Here is a 19,460-nt window from a genome sequence, read left to right as displayed (position 1 = left end):
CTTACAATAATTAACGCGAAACTGACCTATGTAAGCTTATCCACGGCAAAGATTATCGAAAATAAAGATGTTGCAGGGACGAAAAATCGTGTGAAGCAAGCTTCACAAAACTTCTAGTAGGTCATATTCACCACTTAACACAGCAGAATTTGTTAAACTACCACTGTCTGTATTTGTTATTTAATAATTATTTGTACACTTTTTATTCAGGTAATGTGTTCAGAATTTTAACTTTTACTCTCTAAAGCTCCAATCAGTGTATTTCTGTGTTTAAATTATGTTAAAAATTGTGTTAAAGTTTTTGGTGTGGTGAAAGTGACCTACTAGAATTTTGTTACGCTCCGCTGCTTTCCACCGAAGTTTGCGCCTGCAACATCTTTATTATGGATAATATTTGTCCACGGCATACTCATATGTTTGCACAAATTTGCGCTTCGCAAAACAAGTCAAGTGTACTAATTTTTCCAAATTAACGCTCTAATTTATTATCAGCCTGTATTTACAGATGTCGCTCGCTTTTACAAAAATGAAAAAGCAATACGACCAAACCGATAGGGGCATAGTTATAGTCCAAACAAAATGTGATTTTAAGTTAGTTGGAGCATTTTTGACAGATAGCGCTTATAAAATTGTGTCAAAAACGTTTATCTAACTTATCACATTTTATCTCGACTATGACTTTGCCCCATAGTATTAGATTGGATGCTTATGAGCAACAAAATATGTATGTATCAATGAAATCCTAGTTAGAGTACTGTCAATACTGCTTTGCCTTGCCGGTCCCCAGGGCAAGTGCCCTGGCTGCACCCCCCTCTCCGCGGCCCTGATAGTTCGCTTATAAAATATGAATATGAAAAAATGAGATTTATTTAAAGAGCGAATAAAAGCGAAACTTAAAAGTGCTAAAAAGGGGCAGAAAAGACGCGAATTTTCATTATTTTTCCATTGAAATGAACACACATCGCTTCATAAAATAAAACGAAGACCCATATTTCACTTACCAAATATTTTAATCAAAGGTCTAATTTTAGACTACTTCGGGCCTGTTTCGTGAACATATCGATATGACTTCAGGAATGTTTCGAAATTATTTCGACCGCCATTTCGAAACTGTTTCGATGAAGTTTTGGAGCAATTTCGAGACTACTTATTTCTGGACTGATTTCAAACAATTTCAGCATCACTTTAGGATTATTTTAGGATAATTTCGAAACCATTTAAGACTGTGATCTTGTGCTGACTTCAGCAATATTTAAGGTATAACCACGGGGCATCTCCTGGATCATTTCATAAATATGTCGAAACCATTTTGCTAATGTCACAGGATCACTTCTGGTCTCTTTTTCGTATCATTTTGGGGCAATTTATGTACAATTTTAGTAAGTGATTGGCTCCAAGTAACGCTTCAAATAATTCCAAGCATAATCACGAAGTGATGCTGTAATGATCCTGTAGCTTTCCCGAAATGATACCTAAAATAGCCCCAAAGTGATCTTATAACAATACCTGAATGGGCGTGAAACAGTTTCGAATATAATCCCGAAAAGATATTGAAATAGTCTCGAAAACGTTCAGACATTTTTTTTCAAACCATACCTAAAATAGTTCCGCTGTTACCATAAGCCCTTCAAATGGTTTCGAAAAAGTCTTGAACTGGTTATAAATACAACCCGAAACCAACCCTACAACAACTTGTCACGTTAGCCTAGAGAGAAAATGGAAAATATTTCGACGATATACTATTCAAAGCCCATTTTTTGTGAGCATACTTTTGTGTTAGCAGCAGCCTTGGTGCGATTGTAGCGTACTACGCCTACAACACTGAAAATTCCGTGTTCGAGTCCCGCGCAAAGCAACATCAAAATTTCGAAAGAAGTTTTTGAAATTATAAAAAAGTTTTTTAAGTGGACTCGCCTCTCGGCAGTAGGTTGGCAAACACTCCGGTTGTAGTTTGGTGTGAAAAGCGGCTCAATGAAAATTAATTTTCCTTGCAGATACCTTTCGGTCACGGCATGAAACGTGTAGGTCCCGTCCCTTCACTTTGGTGAAAAAATGAAAAAGGAGCATGACGCGAATTGGAACAGAAGCTCACCCTACATTTCCGCATAGGTAAATCCCGCCAAGTATTTTTTTTTATGTATTCTATTTATTCTATCCTATATAATAGTACTATATCCGTGACCCACTGCAGAAAAACAAATTTCTTTTGTCCCACCCTAATGTATATGCAAATATTTACCTTTAATAAGTGCCAAGTAAGTAGCATGATTTTAGAACAATAATCAATTTCGGAGGTAGTGGTCGTATATAAATTGAAAAACGCTTACACAATTGGCGCGTGCGAACTTGTGAAGGACTTTTAGTTGGAAAATAATTTTTAAAATGCCTGTGACATACATTTGAGAGCTAAGTTTTTTGCGGTGCAGGATAAGGTGTTGCTACATTAGAAAAAGTGTACGCCTCACAGGAAGGGCAAGCCAAAATAGTTATTAAACAATGTTAAGAGAATTTGAAATTGAATACATTTTGTTGTGTAAAAATTTTATTTATCGCTGGCAATCAAGTACTTTTACTTGATCACAATGAAATCGGGCAAAAATACGTAGTGCAACAAAAGTTAAAAGTGACCTTGAAAAATGTATAGAAATTATACTTATTACTTGTCTGAAATTTTTTAGTGCTCAAACATTTCGAAAAGTACGAAAAGACGCAAAACAAAACTTTGTGATACGCGGTAGATTTTGGGAAGAGAAAGAAGTTTAGAATAATACCTAACACAGCCTTTGAGATATGGAAGTGAAACCCAATTGAAATAAAAGTTCAGTTTATCAACTTTTCTGCCGTCGTGGTATGCAGGTATCGTGCTCGCCCACTACTCAGTAGGTTCTGGGTTCAATGTTTTTTCAATTAGAACAGAAATTTTTAAGCGGGTTTGTTCCTTCGCTATAGTTTGGCAAACACGTCGAGTGTATCTCTGCCTCGAAAAACTTCTTAAGAAAAATATTTCAAAAGCCTCAAAGTCAGTGTGGTACATAACCCACATCAAGCCTCCAACCGTTTATGTACTAAACTCACCGGTTATATGGTTAAGTATTCCATCAGAAAATGCGTTTTTTTCAAGCTATGTCTCCAGAGTTGAGTTTTTTAAACTCAGCTGAGCAGAGATCACAGAGTATATTAATTTTGTTCTCATAACGGTACCCCGTAACGGCATAAACTAATCCAGATAGGTATAGACTTCTATATATCAAAATGATCTGAGCGAAAAAAGAAATTCATTTAGCCATGTCCGTCCGTCCGTCCATCTTTCCGTTAACACGATAACTTGAGTAAATTTTGAGGTATGCAAGTTCCTGGGCACTCATCTCAGATTGCTATTTAAAATGAGCGAAATCGGACTATAACCACGCCCACTTTTTCGATATCGAAAATTCCGAAAAAACGAAAAAGTGCAATAATTTATTACCAAAGACGGATAAAGCGATGCAACTTGGTAGGTGGGTTGACCTTATGACGCAGAATATAAAATTAGTAAAATTTTGGACAGTGGGCGTGGCACTTTTAAAAGAAGATAATTAAAAAGTTTTGCATGCTCTAAATTGGCAGCTGAGTATATAATGTTCGGTTACACCCAAACTTAGCCTTCCTTACTTGTTGTTATCTGCTTTATTTTCTCTCTGAATTAATACAATTTTTTTTCTCCATTCGATTTAATAAAAAAAAGTTTCTATACTTTGGAGTGTGTTGAATAGTTGAAGAGACCTTGTATCGAATCCGTGTAAGAGGTGGTATGGAGCTGAGACGTTTTTTTCCTATGTATCCATTTGGACGGTTGGAGAGGTCTTGTCTTCAATTTATATCTTTGGCCTTTTTTCTATTCGCTATTAGCTTTCGGTCCTGTTGCCTAGTTGTTAGTACTACATTCAATAAATCACATTATCTATTGTTTTGTCACCGCAGTGGTCCTATATGCTATTTTCCTCGTATTTGAATCGGTGAAGGTATTCCTTTAAACATCCTTGCCCTGTAAGAACTGTGTTAGGAAGAAGTCTACCTCGCTGTGCGTATGCACTGATGTGTCTAGCGCCTCTTTTGCCAAGTTATTCTATCTCAGCTACCTGTTTCGTTTTGTATTCTGATTTCTCGTGCTTCGGAGCGTGTATTTTCCTTCATAGATATAATCTTTGTATTGTTGATGGGGTATATTTCTTATTTATAAGCGCTGCCTCGTCCGAGATGGTTTTAAATGCACGGCACACTCGGAGCGCACATTGGCGATACATTGACTTCACCTCCCGGAAGTATGACAAATACTTTGTGTTTTGCTGCGAAACAGGAGTACCGTTGAATAACCCTCTGGTTTATTGACGCCATCTTTGCTTTGGCCCTCTTGTTACAACTTTGGATGCCTTTTCATAAAAATACTCGAGTTGGGCTTTGGATGATAGCTTCCTGTCTAGCAGATCCTTTACAGCGGGCCGTGTGCCGACATTAAGGCTGCCACTTTGGGCGCTTAAGCTGATATGATCAGCAAAATTGTATGTTATCGAACAAAGTGGCAGGGTTAAATTCTAGTCAACTTTAACTTGAGTTTAAACTCGTACTGAAAAACCCGGCCTTAATACTTCATCGTAAATTATGTTCACGAGCTGTGGATCAAGTACGGAAACTTGAGGAAGGGCGCCTGTGTCATGGAGCATTTTCCTACTAGTTGAAGTTTCTTATTCTAGCAGTCTACCTGCAAAGTGGCTGCAAATAATCCTCCCGAAGTTATACGATATGCCTCTGTGATCCAGCTTATCCAGAATTTTTTCTTAACGCAACTAAAATGCAGTGCATTTTCGAGTCATCCAGTGCCATTAATTGCCTCTTGACATAACTTTTTTAGCCATATTAACAGCTTCAATGGTGGCTCTTTCTTTTCTGGGGCCGAACAATTCTTCAAATATACTCCAACCTCTTCGATCTCCCGTTCGTACAAGGTGAAATTGCGTATAGGCTTAAGCACAAAAAGTGTGTATGTCAGTAGTAGCGTTTTGTCCTACCAGCGTAACAGTGTATTGAAATAAATTGTTAACGACATTTAAGCGTAAAATGTTATAGTTATATTCATAGTCCTAATAATACCCTTAAGTTCAATAAAAGCTTGTATGAGGAAAACGTGGCTAACTACTTCATTAACGCTCTGTGTGAAATTGGTATAAAACAAGCTGAAAGCAGCCATTACTTTTGCTATATATTCCACCACTCTTTGCTTTTGCTTTGTTTCAATAACGTGACGATTTCTTTCAAACTCCGTTTATTTCAAAAAAACCATGCGCATCGTTGTCTCAGAACTTAACTTCAAAAATTGTCTACGTAGCGCTTTGGTTGAGATATCTTGAAAACTACTTATTCATTATTGTTTATCGAGCTTTGAAAAAACTGGACCAAACATGCACAAAAGTCATGGAATAGCTTAGGAGTTACGTATTACAACGCTCTTTCATGTTTTACAAGTCAGCTTCCCTTCAGGTGTGTGCTCTGCGGTTAATTGATTGTTCAAAATTTGTATTACTTAAAACTAAAATTATCCATTAACCGCCTTATTCCAACTTTTGATTAATCAAAATGTAAGGGTAGTGGAGTAATGAATTTTTTGATTAATGAAAGAGCAATTTAGTTGATGAATCACAGTTTGAATAAAATCATCAGTCACATTACTATTTTACTACCCTCTTCAGCGGCCAGCTATTAAAATTGATTTTGGTATCACAAACTCACAAGCTTGATTAACAAATTAATCAAATAATTAGATAATTAATTATTCAACTAACTCAATTAGTCAAATAAATGCAAAGCCTTTGGCGTCTCAACTTGAAGGTCAAAATATAGGAGAATAATCGCGAAAAATTAAAAAAAAGGATTAAAATATAGAATCAATTTTCTTGTGTTTAAAAACAGTAATGATATGATCAAATTTATAGACATAAATATGTTTTGTAGTGTATTGTCTTATCTAGGGAGCGCACGTGCTTATTCGAGAGAGAAGGAAAGTGTGGGAGAGTGACCTAGAGAGAGAGAGTTAATTTTTACATATTTCTTCAGGAAGTCATCCAGAGAGCACATAATGATTCCCGAACCATCGAAAACCCAATCCAGCAATAAAGTGCTCTCGCCGCTCATAAGTGATACTCTCAATTATAAACCCGGCAAGCTACTGGGAGAACGTAAAAAGGCGGTACTGCGACAGGTAAGTACATGCTATTGTAAAATAATGTGGCGGTAATTTTAAAATTTCATTGCTTAATATTAAAATGACATTACAATATATTAGAACTACAAGCCATTACAATAACATTACACAATTATTACATCCCAATCATCATGCTCTCCTCTCTTAATGCAGGAATTAATGATTTTATTAGGGAATGGCAGCGCTATATCGAATGGCATGGCATTAGCACTGCCTTCTGCTACGTTACCACAATTGACTGATCCAAATGATATTTACCAGTTTAATACTGAAGAGAGTGGTTGGTTTGGTAAGTATAAATAGTCCAATATAAGCGCAGAATGTCGGATAGTTTAGGTAAAGGTCGTTTTCAGATACGTGTCTCTATAGAGCTCGTTTATAGCTATCGTGATTTGGGAAGCGTAGCAGTTAAACCTCCGAAACTCAAAGAGTTAAGGAATAGCTAATAACACTGCACTTAAACAAAATGATTTTTACTGTTAAGCGCCAATTCAGAAGAACCTGGATAGACAATGCTTCGCCAAATACGATATCGAGCCAGTTTTGATATCTACATAGGGAACGATGAATTTATCGACCATGCTATGGTATTGCCGTAAAATTTTCTGGTACACTTTTCGCACATTATTCATGTCAGCCAGCAACTTAAGCTCCTTACACTCATGCTCTTCGGTCTCATGTTTTTTTTTTTCTTGGTACGCAGCTGTCTTTGCTCTTCCCGCTACAATAACCGAGCACTTCTGTACCCATTCTCAGCGTATCCGATATGTGGCGTTTTCATTTTAGAAGGTGCCGTGGCAGTCCTCATTCTGCCGGTTGTTCTTCCGAACTCGTTGGAACTATATAATGTCTGTTTCGACGATAGGTAGTGAGTGAGGAATGGACTCAAAAATTACTCTGAGTATGATGTACCAATGGATAAATCATCCGCTGTTTTTTTCTGCAGCTTCTTTTTTTGTGAAGCGCACACCGCTGCAAATCCTGGTTGGTATAAGGTAATGTTCCTAGTATATATTTGGAAACTTTAGGGTGCTTGCCGTCGCTCATGACGTGATGAATTTGGTCTCAAGGGCTTTTATCAGAAGATATGACTATATCAGTTGGCCATATTTCTAGTCGCGAAAGCAAGCCGATCAACCCCAACTTGTCCAAGGATGTGGCATCGCAGTGCTTTAATTATCAACCCGTAAGTCCAAGGTGCCTTTATAAATTGAGTTGAAGGCAAACGGTATCGGAAATTTATCAAGGATGGGAACACACAGTTGCGCAAAGCAAGCAATCAACGACGGTTGCAACAACATGTGATATCGGAATGGCTACTTTTCAGCAACGACATGATAGTGGATGGCAGAATTTGAAACCAGAGGCGACGAATAGCGGCAGCTAAGCGATGGAGCGCGTACCAGTAGTGGTGCCGAAGACATGGTTTATGTTATATCTTCTGCGGTCTATATATTCTTTGAATGTACGTGCTTCCTTTCACCAGATATATGCCGCTTCTAGAGTTAGTCACCTAAAACCAGACAAAAGTTACTGATTTACTATGCTGCCTCTCCTGCTGGACACCATCACCTCCCCACACTACGAACATTCAAAATATTGGCGAGAACGGCCTACAAAATATGACGCCGGTATATAAGACAGCTGATCCGCCCACCTGGTTATAGATTTTATTATAAGACTCTAAAGGATGCCCTCATTATGTCCATTTGATTGTCCCTTTTTATAAGGCTTTGAAGTTCTTCACACTGTTAAGCGCCCTGAAGTCAGAGAAACCCAAAAGAAATCTCTGCATTAATTGGTACTTGATTCAGATCTGAGGTTGTCGTTACTCCAGAAGAAGGTTATATGACCAATCCCATGCTATAGAAAAATGTGCCTCAGATTTGGGACTGAAGATCTCACACACTTTGTTATGTCGGCTTTCTTATCTTTTTAATCTTTTCTTAGCATCCATCCACACCCTTGGAAGCATATTTGGTAGCTTATTAGCCGGTTATCTGATGGATCGATTTGGCAGAAAATGCTCTTTACTTTTAACAAATTTTCTCGGTATTATTGGTTGGATTCTGATGTTCATGGCATTCTATCAAAGTTCTAAATCAGCAATTTATGCACAATTATTAATCGGTCGATTCTTATTGGGTAAGTTCATAAATTTGAGAAGATAGAAAATAAATAAACTAAGCTTCCATATTATTTCCCACATCTAAACAGGTGTTGTGGCTGCTGCATCCATATCTCCCATTGGCTCATATTCAGCAGAAGTTAGTGCACCAAGCATACGTGGGCGTCTAATATTGGCTTCATCTATTCTACTGTATTTGGGTATATTGCTAATGTATATATTGGGGTTCCTGATGCGGGTAAGTTGTTCTAGGATTAGATGAGTTTAGGCTCTTATGTGTATCAAATGGCATTGTGACGTACGCATATTTTAGCTTTAGTTTACCAATATTGATTATGTGAGGTGATATGGGTAGGGGTTCAGGAAATTTAGGAAAAGTGAGCAGTGTCCCTTCCTTTCAATTGTCTTTATTTGGTATCTATATTATCTAGATCGCGGCATGAGAATTGAGCATATATTTAGAATTGTTTTCGGGATAATTTCGTGACTAACTTCGAATCATTTCGGGATTTCGGGGACCACATCAGGGCTATTTCGGACTATTTTGAGCCCACCACATAATTTTCGGATTGTTTCCGTGACCATTTCCGAATGATTTTTCAACTACCTCCTTATAATTTTGAGTTCATTTGGCGATAGATTCGGTATCATTTCAGGGTTGTTTTTGAGATCGATTTGGGACTATTTGGGTATGATTTCGGAACTCTCTCCTTATAGTTTCCTTGTTGTTTTCGGAAAAATTTCACAGTTATTTTCTGTAGTACTTTGGGACTGGTTTTACGACCACTTCTAAATTGTTTTCGGATGATTTTGTGAACATTTTTCTTATCATTTCGACCATATTGTGTAAACGTGGAATTTTTTCGTAATAAGTTCAGCATTAATTCGGGGCTAACGACGGGTTTTCTCAGGAAAATTTCAAAGCCATTTCAAAATATTTTAAGGACTATATCGGGCTGATGGATTGCCTGCGGAGCTATTCAAGTACGGCGGCGAGGAGTTGGTAAGGCGCATGCAGCAGCTTCGTCGCAAAATATGGGCGGCCGAGTGCATGCCCGACGATTGGAATCTAAGTGTTCTTTGCCCAGTCCACAAGAAGGGGAAACTGTAAAATGCACCAACTATTGTGGAATCACGAACCTTCTTAATATCGCATATAAGGTCCTCTCAAGTGTATTGTGCGAAAGATTGAAGCCCACCGTGAACCGGCTGATTGGACCTTATCAGTGCGGCTTCAGACCTGGCAAATCTACCATCGACCAGATTTTCACAATGCGCCAAATCTTGAAAAAAACCTGCGAAAAGAGAATCGACACACATCACCTCTTCGTCGATTTTAAAGCCGCCTTCGACAGCACGAAAAGGAGCTGACTATATGCCGCTATGTCTGAATTTGGTTTCCCCGCAAAACTTATACGGCTGTGCAAAATGACGTTGTGCAACACCATCAGCTCAGTCAAAATTGGGAAGGACCTCTCTGAGCCGTTCGAAACTAAACGAGGTTTCAGACAGGGTGACCCCCTATCGTGCGATTTCTTTAATTTGATGCTGGATAAAATTACACTAGCTGCTTAACTTAACCGCACTGGAACAATATTCTATAAAAGCGTGCAATTACTGGCATATGCTGATGACATTGATATCATCGGCCTAAGCACCCGCGCTGTTAGTTCTGCTTACTCCAAACTGGAAAAAGAAGCGGTAAAGATGGATTTGATGGTGAATGAGGACAAAACGAAGTACCTGCTGTCATCGAGCAAAGAGTCAGCGTTTATGCGCCTTGGCAACCACGCTACTGTAGGCAGCCATAATTTCGAAATATGTAGTAAAATACTTCGTTTATTTGGGCACCAGCATCAACACTAGCAAAAACATCAGCACTGAAATCCAGCGAAGAATCAATCTTGCCGATAAATGCTACTTTGGACTAGGTAGGCAATTGAAAAGTAAAGTCCTCTCTCGGCGGACAAAAATCATACTCTGCAAGTTACTTATCGTACCCGTCCTGCTATATGGGACAGAAGCATGGATCATGACCACAGCAGATGAAGCGGCTTTGGAAGTGTTCGAGTACGAGTTGGCCATGGCGAGTACCGAAGAAGATTTAATGATGAGCTGTACGAGCTATACGCCGACATCCACTTAGTCCAGCGAATTAAAACGCAGCGGTTCCGCTGGCTAGGCCATATTATGCGAATGAAAGATGATGCTCCGACCAAGAAAGTGTTTCTATCGGAACCCGCCTATGGAAGCATATGTAGAGGGTGCTTCCACTCCAATGGAAGGACCAGGTGGAAAACGATTTAAACTCCCTAGGTGTGACAATTGGCGCCGGTTGGCGGAGCGAAGGAGCGACTGGCGCGCTTTGTTAGATGGCCATAAACGTTTAGACGGTTAAGCGGCAATTAAGTAAGTAAGTAATATCCGGCTAAAAGCGGGGAATTTTGAGATTGCCCTCTGAATGATTTTGGTTTAATTTTAACGATCATTTCGGAACTCCTTTGGGATCGTTTCGATATTGATTTGCCACCATTTCGGGATCATTTCGTGACTTCTTCGAATAATTTCAGGAACATCATTTGAGCATTTCAGGACCTCGATTAGGTAATTTCGAAAATGATTTTGCATCATTTTGTGGTACACTCAGATCTCCGGCATAAATTCGGGACTGAATTTGTGTTCATTTCGGGGTTGTCTTTGCATTACTTCGAAACTATGTCGGTATAGTATCCGATTCAATTAAGGACCATTTGAGGATCAATTAGGGACTATTTTGGAATTACCACCGGATCGAATTGGGACTGTTAAAAAGAAAAATATATTCAAAGATAAGACGAAATGACAACAAAGTGGGAATCAAAATGTTACAAACTTATTTCGTTAGGTCAAGTTCGAATTCCACGTCCACCCTAAGCAAACGAGATACTTCACTGGATCAACCACTTCTATTGGAAGATTTATTCGTATCGTATGAAGTAAATACAAGCGTTATACAACAGTTTGTTCATCACGAAAAAAAGCGCCGTCAAGAGAAGCCAACCCACGACGGTGCACTGCGGTAGACTCGGAACTTGTATGATTTGGTTTTTCGAACGGTGGCAGGCTTTTGCTTGATTATCAGGCCTGTTCTGGATTCCGATTCCGATCAATTTTTTCGGAATCGAAATGGATTGGTGTTCTCAATTTCGATTCCGACCAAAAATTATCGGTTTGAAAAGTATTGCCTCTGAGCAGTCGGAATGAAAATTAATTGGCAGATTATACACAAATGTTGCGATATTTGTCTTTCAAATAATTTTTTTTAAATTCTTCATTTTATTTGGAAGAGTTGTGTGTATTTTTTGTTTAAATTTGAGTTAAATTGGCATAATAAATCTTTCTTTAAAAACTTCTATCAAGAAATCTATTAGGCAAACAAATCGATGCTGATCGAAATGAAGTCGACCTGTTCTGAATTCCGATCCAGCGCATTTTTACGATTCGCACGCACAATAGCACGTATTCTTGCGTCTGCGCATCAAAAACCATATCTGCAGGCATTTTTTAATTAAAATAAAATTTTATGATACTTAAACCAAAACACAAAAAAACAGCTGATTAAACTGGTTACCGGATCGGAATGAAAACGATTCGAAATCGACTTCGAATCGATTTTTTACAATCGGAATTGAGAACACCAAACAGAAACCGAGTCGAAATCAATGTCGTTTTACTTTTCATTCCGAGTCGGAATTCAGAACAGGCCTGTATATTTTTATACTCAGTTGAGCAGAGCTCACAGAGTATATTAAGTTTGACGATAACTTGAGTAAGTTTTGAGGTAAATAAAAAAAAAAAAAAATAAATGTAAGGCGCGATAACCTCCGAAGAGATCTAAGGCCGAGCTTCTCTTCCAATTTGCGTCGTGCTCCTCTTGATTTTTCCCTACAAATTGGCCGGACGGGACCTACATGTTTTATGCCGACTCCGAACGGCATCTGCAAAGCAGACGAGTTTTCACTGAGAGCTTTTCATGGCAGAAATACACCCGGAGTGCTTGCCAAACACTGCCGAGGGGCGACCCCGCTTAGAAAAATTTTCTTCTAATTGAAAAATCTTATTTCTAAAATTTTGATGTTGCTTTGCCCGGGAGTTGAACCCAGGGCATACGGTGTGATAGGCGGAGCACGCTACCATCACACCACGGTGGCCGCCAGTTTTGAGGTATCTTGATAAAATTTGGTATGTAGGTTCCTGAGCACTCATCTCAGATCGCTGTTTAAAATGAACGATATCGGACTATAACCACGCCCACTTTTTCGATATCGAAAATTTCGAAGAACCGAAAAAGTGCAATAATTCATTACCAAAGACAGATAAAGCGATGAAACTTGGTAGATGAGTTGAACTTATGACGCAGAATAGAAAATTAGTAAAATTTTGGACAATGGGCGTGGCACCGCCCACTTTTAAAAGAAGGTAATTTAAAATTTTGCAAGCTGTAATTTGGCAGTCGTTGAAGATATCATGATGAAATTTGGCAGGAACGTTACTCCTATTACTATATATACGCTTGATAAAAATTAGCAAAATCGGAGAACGACCACGCCCACTTTTAAAAAAAATTTCTTTTAAAGTAAAATTTTAACAAAAAAATTAATATCTTTACAGTATATTGTCAACATTCATCTCTAGTAATGATATGATGCAACAAAATACAAAAATAAAAGAAAATTTCAAAATGGGCGTGGCTCCGCCCTTTTCCATTTAATTTGTCTAGGATGCTTTTAATGCTATAAGTCGAACAAAAATTTACCAATCCTTTTGAAATTTGGTAGGGGCATAGATTTTATGACGCTTATTGTTTTCTGTGAAAATGGGTGAAATCGTTTGAAGCCACGCCCAGTTTTTATACACAGTCGTCCGTCTGTCCTTTCGCATGGCCGTTAACACGATAACTTGAGCAAAAATCGACATATCTTTACTGAACTTAGTTCACGTATTTATCTGAACTCACTTTATCTTGGTATAAAAAATGAACGAAATCCGACTATGACCATGCCCACTTTTTCGAATACTTTTTAAAAATACTCATTAACACCCTTCATTTCATACCCATATCGTTCAAACACAGTCTAGAGTCACCCCTGGTCCACCTTTATTGAGATACCTCGAAAAGGCGTCCACCTATAGAACTACCACCACTCCCTTTTAAAACCCTCATTAATACCTTTAATTTGATACCCATATAGTACAAACAAATTCTAGGGTCACCGATGGTCCACCTTTATGGCGATATCTCGAAACGGCATCCACCTATAGAACTAAGACGAACTCCCTTTTAAAACACTCATTAACACCTTTCGTTTGATACCCATTCGACGAAACGGCGTCCACGTATGGAACTAAGGCCCACTCCCTTTTAAAAGACTCATTAACACCTTTCTTTTGATACCCGTATTGTACAAACACATTCTAGGGTCACCCCTGGTCCACCTTTATGGCGATATCTCGAAACGGCGTCCACCTATGGAACTAAGGCCCACTCCCTTTTAAAATACTCATTAACACCTTTCGTTTGATACCCATATTGTACAAACACATTCTAGGGTCACCCCTGGTCCACCTTTATGGCGATATCCCTAAATGGAGTCCACTTATAGAACTATGGCCCACTCCCTCATAAATACTCTTTAATGCCTTTCACTTGATACGCATGTCATACAAATACATTCCAGCGTTTCCCTCGGTTCTTTTTCCTACATGGTTATTTTCCCTTATGTTGTCACCATAGCTCTCAACTGAGTATGTAATGTTCGCTTACGCGCGAACTTAACCTTTCTTACTTGTTATCTTTATTCTTGGAGCTGGGTGTGAACATATTTCTGGCACCGGTCATGTCATGCAAAAATATGACACCTTTGACTTTGCACTACAAAGCTCTGGCAGTATCTTTAAATTGGTCAACACAAATAAGCAAGGAGAGATTATCTAGAAAATTTGACGGACAACAGTCGAGCTAAAACCTAGTCGTGCTAATTGGAGCAAAGAACAGTTACTTCAGCTGTACTCATTTTCTTCTCATATCTTCCGCAGGACAACGTTCAACTGATTTGTATCATCACACTCCTAGCCCAATGTATAGCATTTGTCTGCGTTCTGCCTATGCCTGAATCGCCCAGTTGGTTACTCCAGAAAGGTAAAACGGAAAAGGCATGCAAATCACTGAAGTATTTTCGTGGTCTCGCCAAAAAGGGTGAGCTACTTAAATAGAATTAAATAATCGTCTTAATTAATCTTCCCGAATTTCACCACTTTTTTAGATACCAGAACCTATGACGAGTTTGAAATGGAGTTATCGCTTATGAAGCAAACTTCTGAACAAAGCGAAAGAGCGGCTCAAAATGATTCCCTCTTACAAACTATACGTTCGCCGGAAGTGTACAAACCAGTCGCAATTATAATCGGCTTCTTTTTCTTTCAACAATTTTCTGGTATTTCCATTGTCATAATATATACAGCGCAAATTGTTGCAAGTACTGGAGTTTCCTTTGACCCAATGCTAGTTGCTGTATTCACTGGTGTGGTGCGCATAATCACAATTTTTTTTATGTGCACAATCCTCGATCGTTGGGGTCGACGTCCGGCTGGTATACTTTCAGCTGGTGGCATGTCCGTTTGTATGCTTTTATTAGCAGCTAACTGTCATTGGCCTATGATTGGTGAGCGCGTTCCACTGCTGGCTATATTCGCTTTTATTTTGCATATAATTTTTTCAACTTTCGGTCTCTTAACACTGCCATTCCTAATGATCTCCGAAGTATTCCCACAACGTGTACGTGGCAGTGCTAATGGTTTTACGCTCTCCTTCGGAATTGTGTTCTCTTTTGGTGTTGTGCAATTATATCCAACTGTGGAATCTCTAATAGGAACGGCATATACTTTTGCTGGTTTTGGTGTAATAACTTTTGGGGGTCTCGTGTTTGTTTTTCTATTTGTGCCTGAAACAAGGGGGCGAACATTGCTAGAGATTGAAAATTATTTCCGTACCGGACGACGCGTGACAAATCCTTAAGTCATCCGCAGTGAATCAGTCGCAATAAAAATGTCTAAGAAACACGAGATTATGAGGCAAGTGGGAGTAATTGATGAAAAATGAAGTTATAAATAGGTGAATTGTACGTATATCTGAAGTTTTATAAATGGTTAGTAAAAATATAAAAACTTCCATTAAGTTTCCAGCTAAAGTTTTTGGTGTTGAAAATCTGCATGATTTATTTGAGAAAGGTAAGTAAGAACAGTAAGTTCAAAAGACATAACGTTAAGAAAAGAAACATGAACTGCACCAGACGAGAACTATGACTGGACCAATTAGTTCATCAAACCTACTTCGTTTTGCGTTAAAAAACCCCAAATCAAAGTTCACAACCTTGTATCAGCTGATCAAAGAAGTTCGCTTTACTATTTTTAAAGATCCCTTGAACAATACAGCTTTTCTGGATGATCTTCTCCACACCAGAAGTACCCAAGGGCAGAAGGAAATATGAACAATAAACGGAGTCTGCTCTGATGTCCGTCATTTGTAGTCAAATTTGGTTTTGAGATTAGCCGGTATTGCCATTGAGCGGTCTTCATTGCCAATGTATATCCAATACCTCAGAAAAGAACGTCACTATATTGCACTCCCGCTGAAACTGTTAGTTACCTGAAACTCTCTTAAGAGAGTTGTTGATGATAATTCTCCTGGTGTTACTGCTCATTAAATAAAATGAAAAACAAGTAAGGAAGGCTAAGTTCGGGTGTAACCGAACATTATATACTCAGCTGAGAGCTTTGGAGACGAAATAAGGGAAAATCACCATGTAGGAAAATGAACCTAAGAATGTGTTTGTATGACACGGGTATCAAATGGAAGGTACTAAAGAGTATTTTAAAAGGGAGTGGGCCATAGTTATATAGGTAGACGCCTTTTCCAGATATCGCCATAAAAGTAGACCAGGGGTGACTCTAGAATGAGTTTGTACGATATGGGTATCAAATTAAAGGTATTAATGAGGGTTTTGAAAGGGAGTGGTGGTAGTTGTATATGTGAAGGCGTTTTCGAGATATAGACCAAAATGTGGATCAGGGTGACCCAGACCATCATCTGTCGGGTACCGCTAATTTATTTATATATGTAATACCACGAACAGTATTCCTACCAAGATTCCAAAGGCTTTTGATCTCACCCTGCAAAAATTTTTCATTTTATTTTACTTATTATGGAAGGTGCCACACCCGTTTTACAAAGTTTTTTTCTTAAGTTATATTTTGCGTCAATAAACCAATCCAATTACCACGTTTTATCCCTTTTTTCGTATTTGGTATAGAATTATAGCATTTTTTACATTTTTCGTAATTTTCGATATCGAAAAAATTGGCGTGGTCGTAGTCGGATTTTGGCCATTTTTATACCAAGATAAAGTGAATTCAGATAAGTACATCAACTAACTTTAGTAAAGATATATCGATTTTTGCTCAAGTTATCGTGTTAAATGTCGAACGGAAGGACAGACGGTCGACTGTGTATAAAAACTGGGCGTGGCTTCAACCGGTTTCGCCCATTTCCACAAAAAACAATAATCGTCGTAGAATCTATGCCCTTACCAAATTTCACAAGGATTGGTAAATTGTTGTTCAACTTATGGCATTAAAAGTATTCTAGACAAATGAAATGAAAAAGGGCGAAGCCACGCCCATTTTGAATTTCTTTTTTCATTTTTGTGTTTTATTGCACCATATCATTACTGCAGTTGAATGTTGACATAATTTACTTATATACTGTAAAAATATAAAATTTGTTGTTAAAATTTTACTTTTAAACATTTTTTTTAAGTGGGCGTGTTCTTCATCCTATTTTGCTAATTTTTATTTAGCGCATATATAGCAATAGTAGTAACATTCTTGCCAAATTTCATCATGACATCTTCAACGACTGCCAAATTACAGCTTGCAAAACTTTTATATTACCTTCTTTTAAAAGTGAGCGGTGCCACGCCCGTTGTCCCAAATTTTACTAATTTGCTATTCTGTATCACAAGTTGAACCCACCTACCAAGTTTCATCTCTTTACCCGTCTTTGGTAATGAATTATCCCATTTTTTCTGTTTTTCGAAATTTTCGATATCGAAAAAGTGGTCGTGCGTATAGTCTGATATCGTTCATTTTATATAGCGATCTGAGATGAGTGCCCAGGAACCTACATACCAAATTTCACCAAGATACCTCAAAATTTACTCAATTTATCGTGTTAACGGACAGACGGGCGGACGGACGTACGGACATGACTCAATCAAATTTTTTTCGATACTGATGACATTGATATATGGCAGTCTATATCTATTTCGATTCCTTTATACCTGTACAATGAACCGTTATCCAATAAAAGTTAATATACTCTGTGTGCAAAGCACATTCGCTGGGGTGCAGTTACGAATCACTCAGTTTCCTATTAATGGCGTTAAGGATGTAATCCTTCTTCTGTAGTTTGTTTGCATATAGTTCGAATCCGCACAGTATCCTTTGCCATCTACCTGCTTAACAACGATACCAGTTTAGATGTCTTCGCTACTGCATGCTGAATTCACGAGCGTAATGTTAGTCGGCATTAGTTTACCGCCTTCTTTGTGCTTATATTTGCAGAGAAGTCTTCGAAATCAAATTCCAGCTACAGCTTTGTTTTTGTTTCATACTGCTATCAGTGTGGCAATGTCATCTGCGTAACCGCTTTGAAAATATAAAACTTCATCATACCTTTGTATGCTTCATATCGATGGCTGAGTGGAATACCACCTTATCTCGGCCGCCAATTCAAAAACGCCCTATCTCAGAATATTTTCCAAAAACGACTTATCTCTTGTTTTATTGTTGAAAACTCGGTTTAAGAAAGCCCTATGCCAGAATTTTTTCTTTGTCTTACGTCAAAATGTATTGAATTTATATTGAAGTGAAACAAGCCCTGGGATAGACTCTTTTTGAAAAAACCCGAGATAGGGCATTTCTCAAATATATGTTTTCAAACGTTTTCACAACGATTGGCGAGTTAGAATTTATCCCTGCGTTAGTCCAATGGCCATTTTTGGTTTGGTATTTCAGACTGCGATCTTTATAGCTTCTGATAATGCGCTGTACGTATTTAGCACCTGACTCGAAATCGCTGTTGTAAAGCGCCTTTCTCGCGCTATGAACCGTGCACCTTGACCCTGAGGTTAACAAGAGCAACTCTAGATTTAAAATGTTATGGCGAATCACTTTGCTGTTAGTACACATACAAGGCGACGAAGAATAACTCACATACACATATGTAATCATCAGCTAAGTGCAGAAGTTGTTACTCACACATACACACGCATATAGCTAAATTACCAAGGAGATACCACAGTTCTAGAAGGTGAAACATCTAGACCTTATGAGAAATATGCGGACGAGGAAACAGAGAGTATAAAAGTAGCGCAAGCTGAGGAATGACTAATCAGTTTGATCAGATCACGCTTTTATGAAGTGCGTGATATAGAAGTATAATTATACTACTCTCAAAGTAGTCTAAATATAGACCATTTTGCAATACTGAATATTGAAGTTATTTATTCGACAGTTAAGCGATTCGAATTCGCGACAATATGATGACATAAGTACAATACAATCCACATTTTTCTTGAATGTGACGTATTTTCTCGAAGAATGAAGACGATTCTAGACTTACCGATACTTAAGTACTTTGGTCAAAACAATCGATTTTCGGGTCAATTCAACAGAAATTGTTATCAATTTTTATCCGTCGTAAATGGCAGGTACAACAACTTTGCACAAATTGTTGATTCTGCGTTGACTATTTCAATAGTCAAATCAAAAAAAAAAAAATTGTCATCACCGTAAGCCAAAGTTCTTTCAGTCAAACAATTACTATTCTCACGAAAGGAGTGCCATGAAAACTGTTAAATTAACAAATTTCCATCACCATTAGAACTACAGTGACGGCTGCTGATTTGACAGAGATTTCCGTGACACAAAGTAGAGAGCGCAGCGAATAAGTTCTCTTAACAAAAAAAAAAAAAAAAAAAAAACCCGGTTAAAGTAACC

At 38.2% G+C, this 19,460-nt stretch overlaps 1 protein-coding gene across 1 annotated transcript; it reads left to right on the top strand.

The window, feature by feature from the left end:
* The first annotated feature begins 2,295 nt into the window (after positions 1–2,295).
* LOC137246953 (facilitated trehalose transporter Tret1-like) lies at positions 2,296–15,583 on the top strand. Its single transcript, XM_067778003.1, has 7 exons — positions 2,296–2,454; positions 5,986–6,232; positions 6,389–6,524; positions 8,186–8,380; positions 8,453–8,601; positions 14,439–14,598; positions 14,666–15,583. The coding sequence occupies exons 2-7, from the start codon at positions 6,110–6,112 to the stop codon at positions 15,415–15,417; spliced, it is 1,515 nt and encodes a 504-aa protein (XP_067634104.1). The 5' UTR covers positions 2,296–2,454; positions 5,986–6,109; the 3' UTR covers positions 15,418–15,583.
* The last annotated feature ends 3,877 nt before the right edge of the window (positions 15,584–19,460 follow it).

This window comes from Eurosta solidaginis, chromosome 3 (assembly GCF_040869045.1).
Source record: "Eurosta solidaginis isolate ZX-2024a chromosome 3, ASM4086904v1, whole genome shotgun sequence".
Classification (NCBI taxonomy): Eukaryota; Metazoa; Arthropoda; class Insecta; order Diptera; family Tephritidae; genus Eurosta; species Eurosta solidaginis.
The sequence above is the reverse complement of the archived record's forward strand: the minus strand, read 5'-3'. Positions and strand labels throughout refer to the sequence as shown.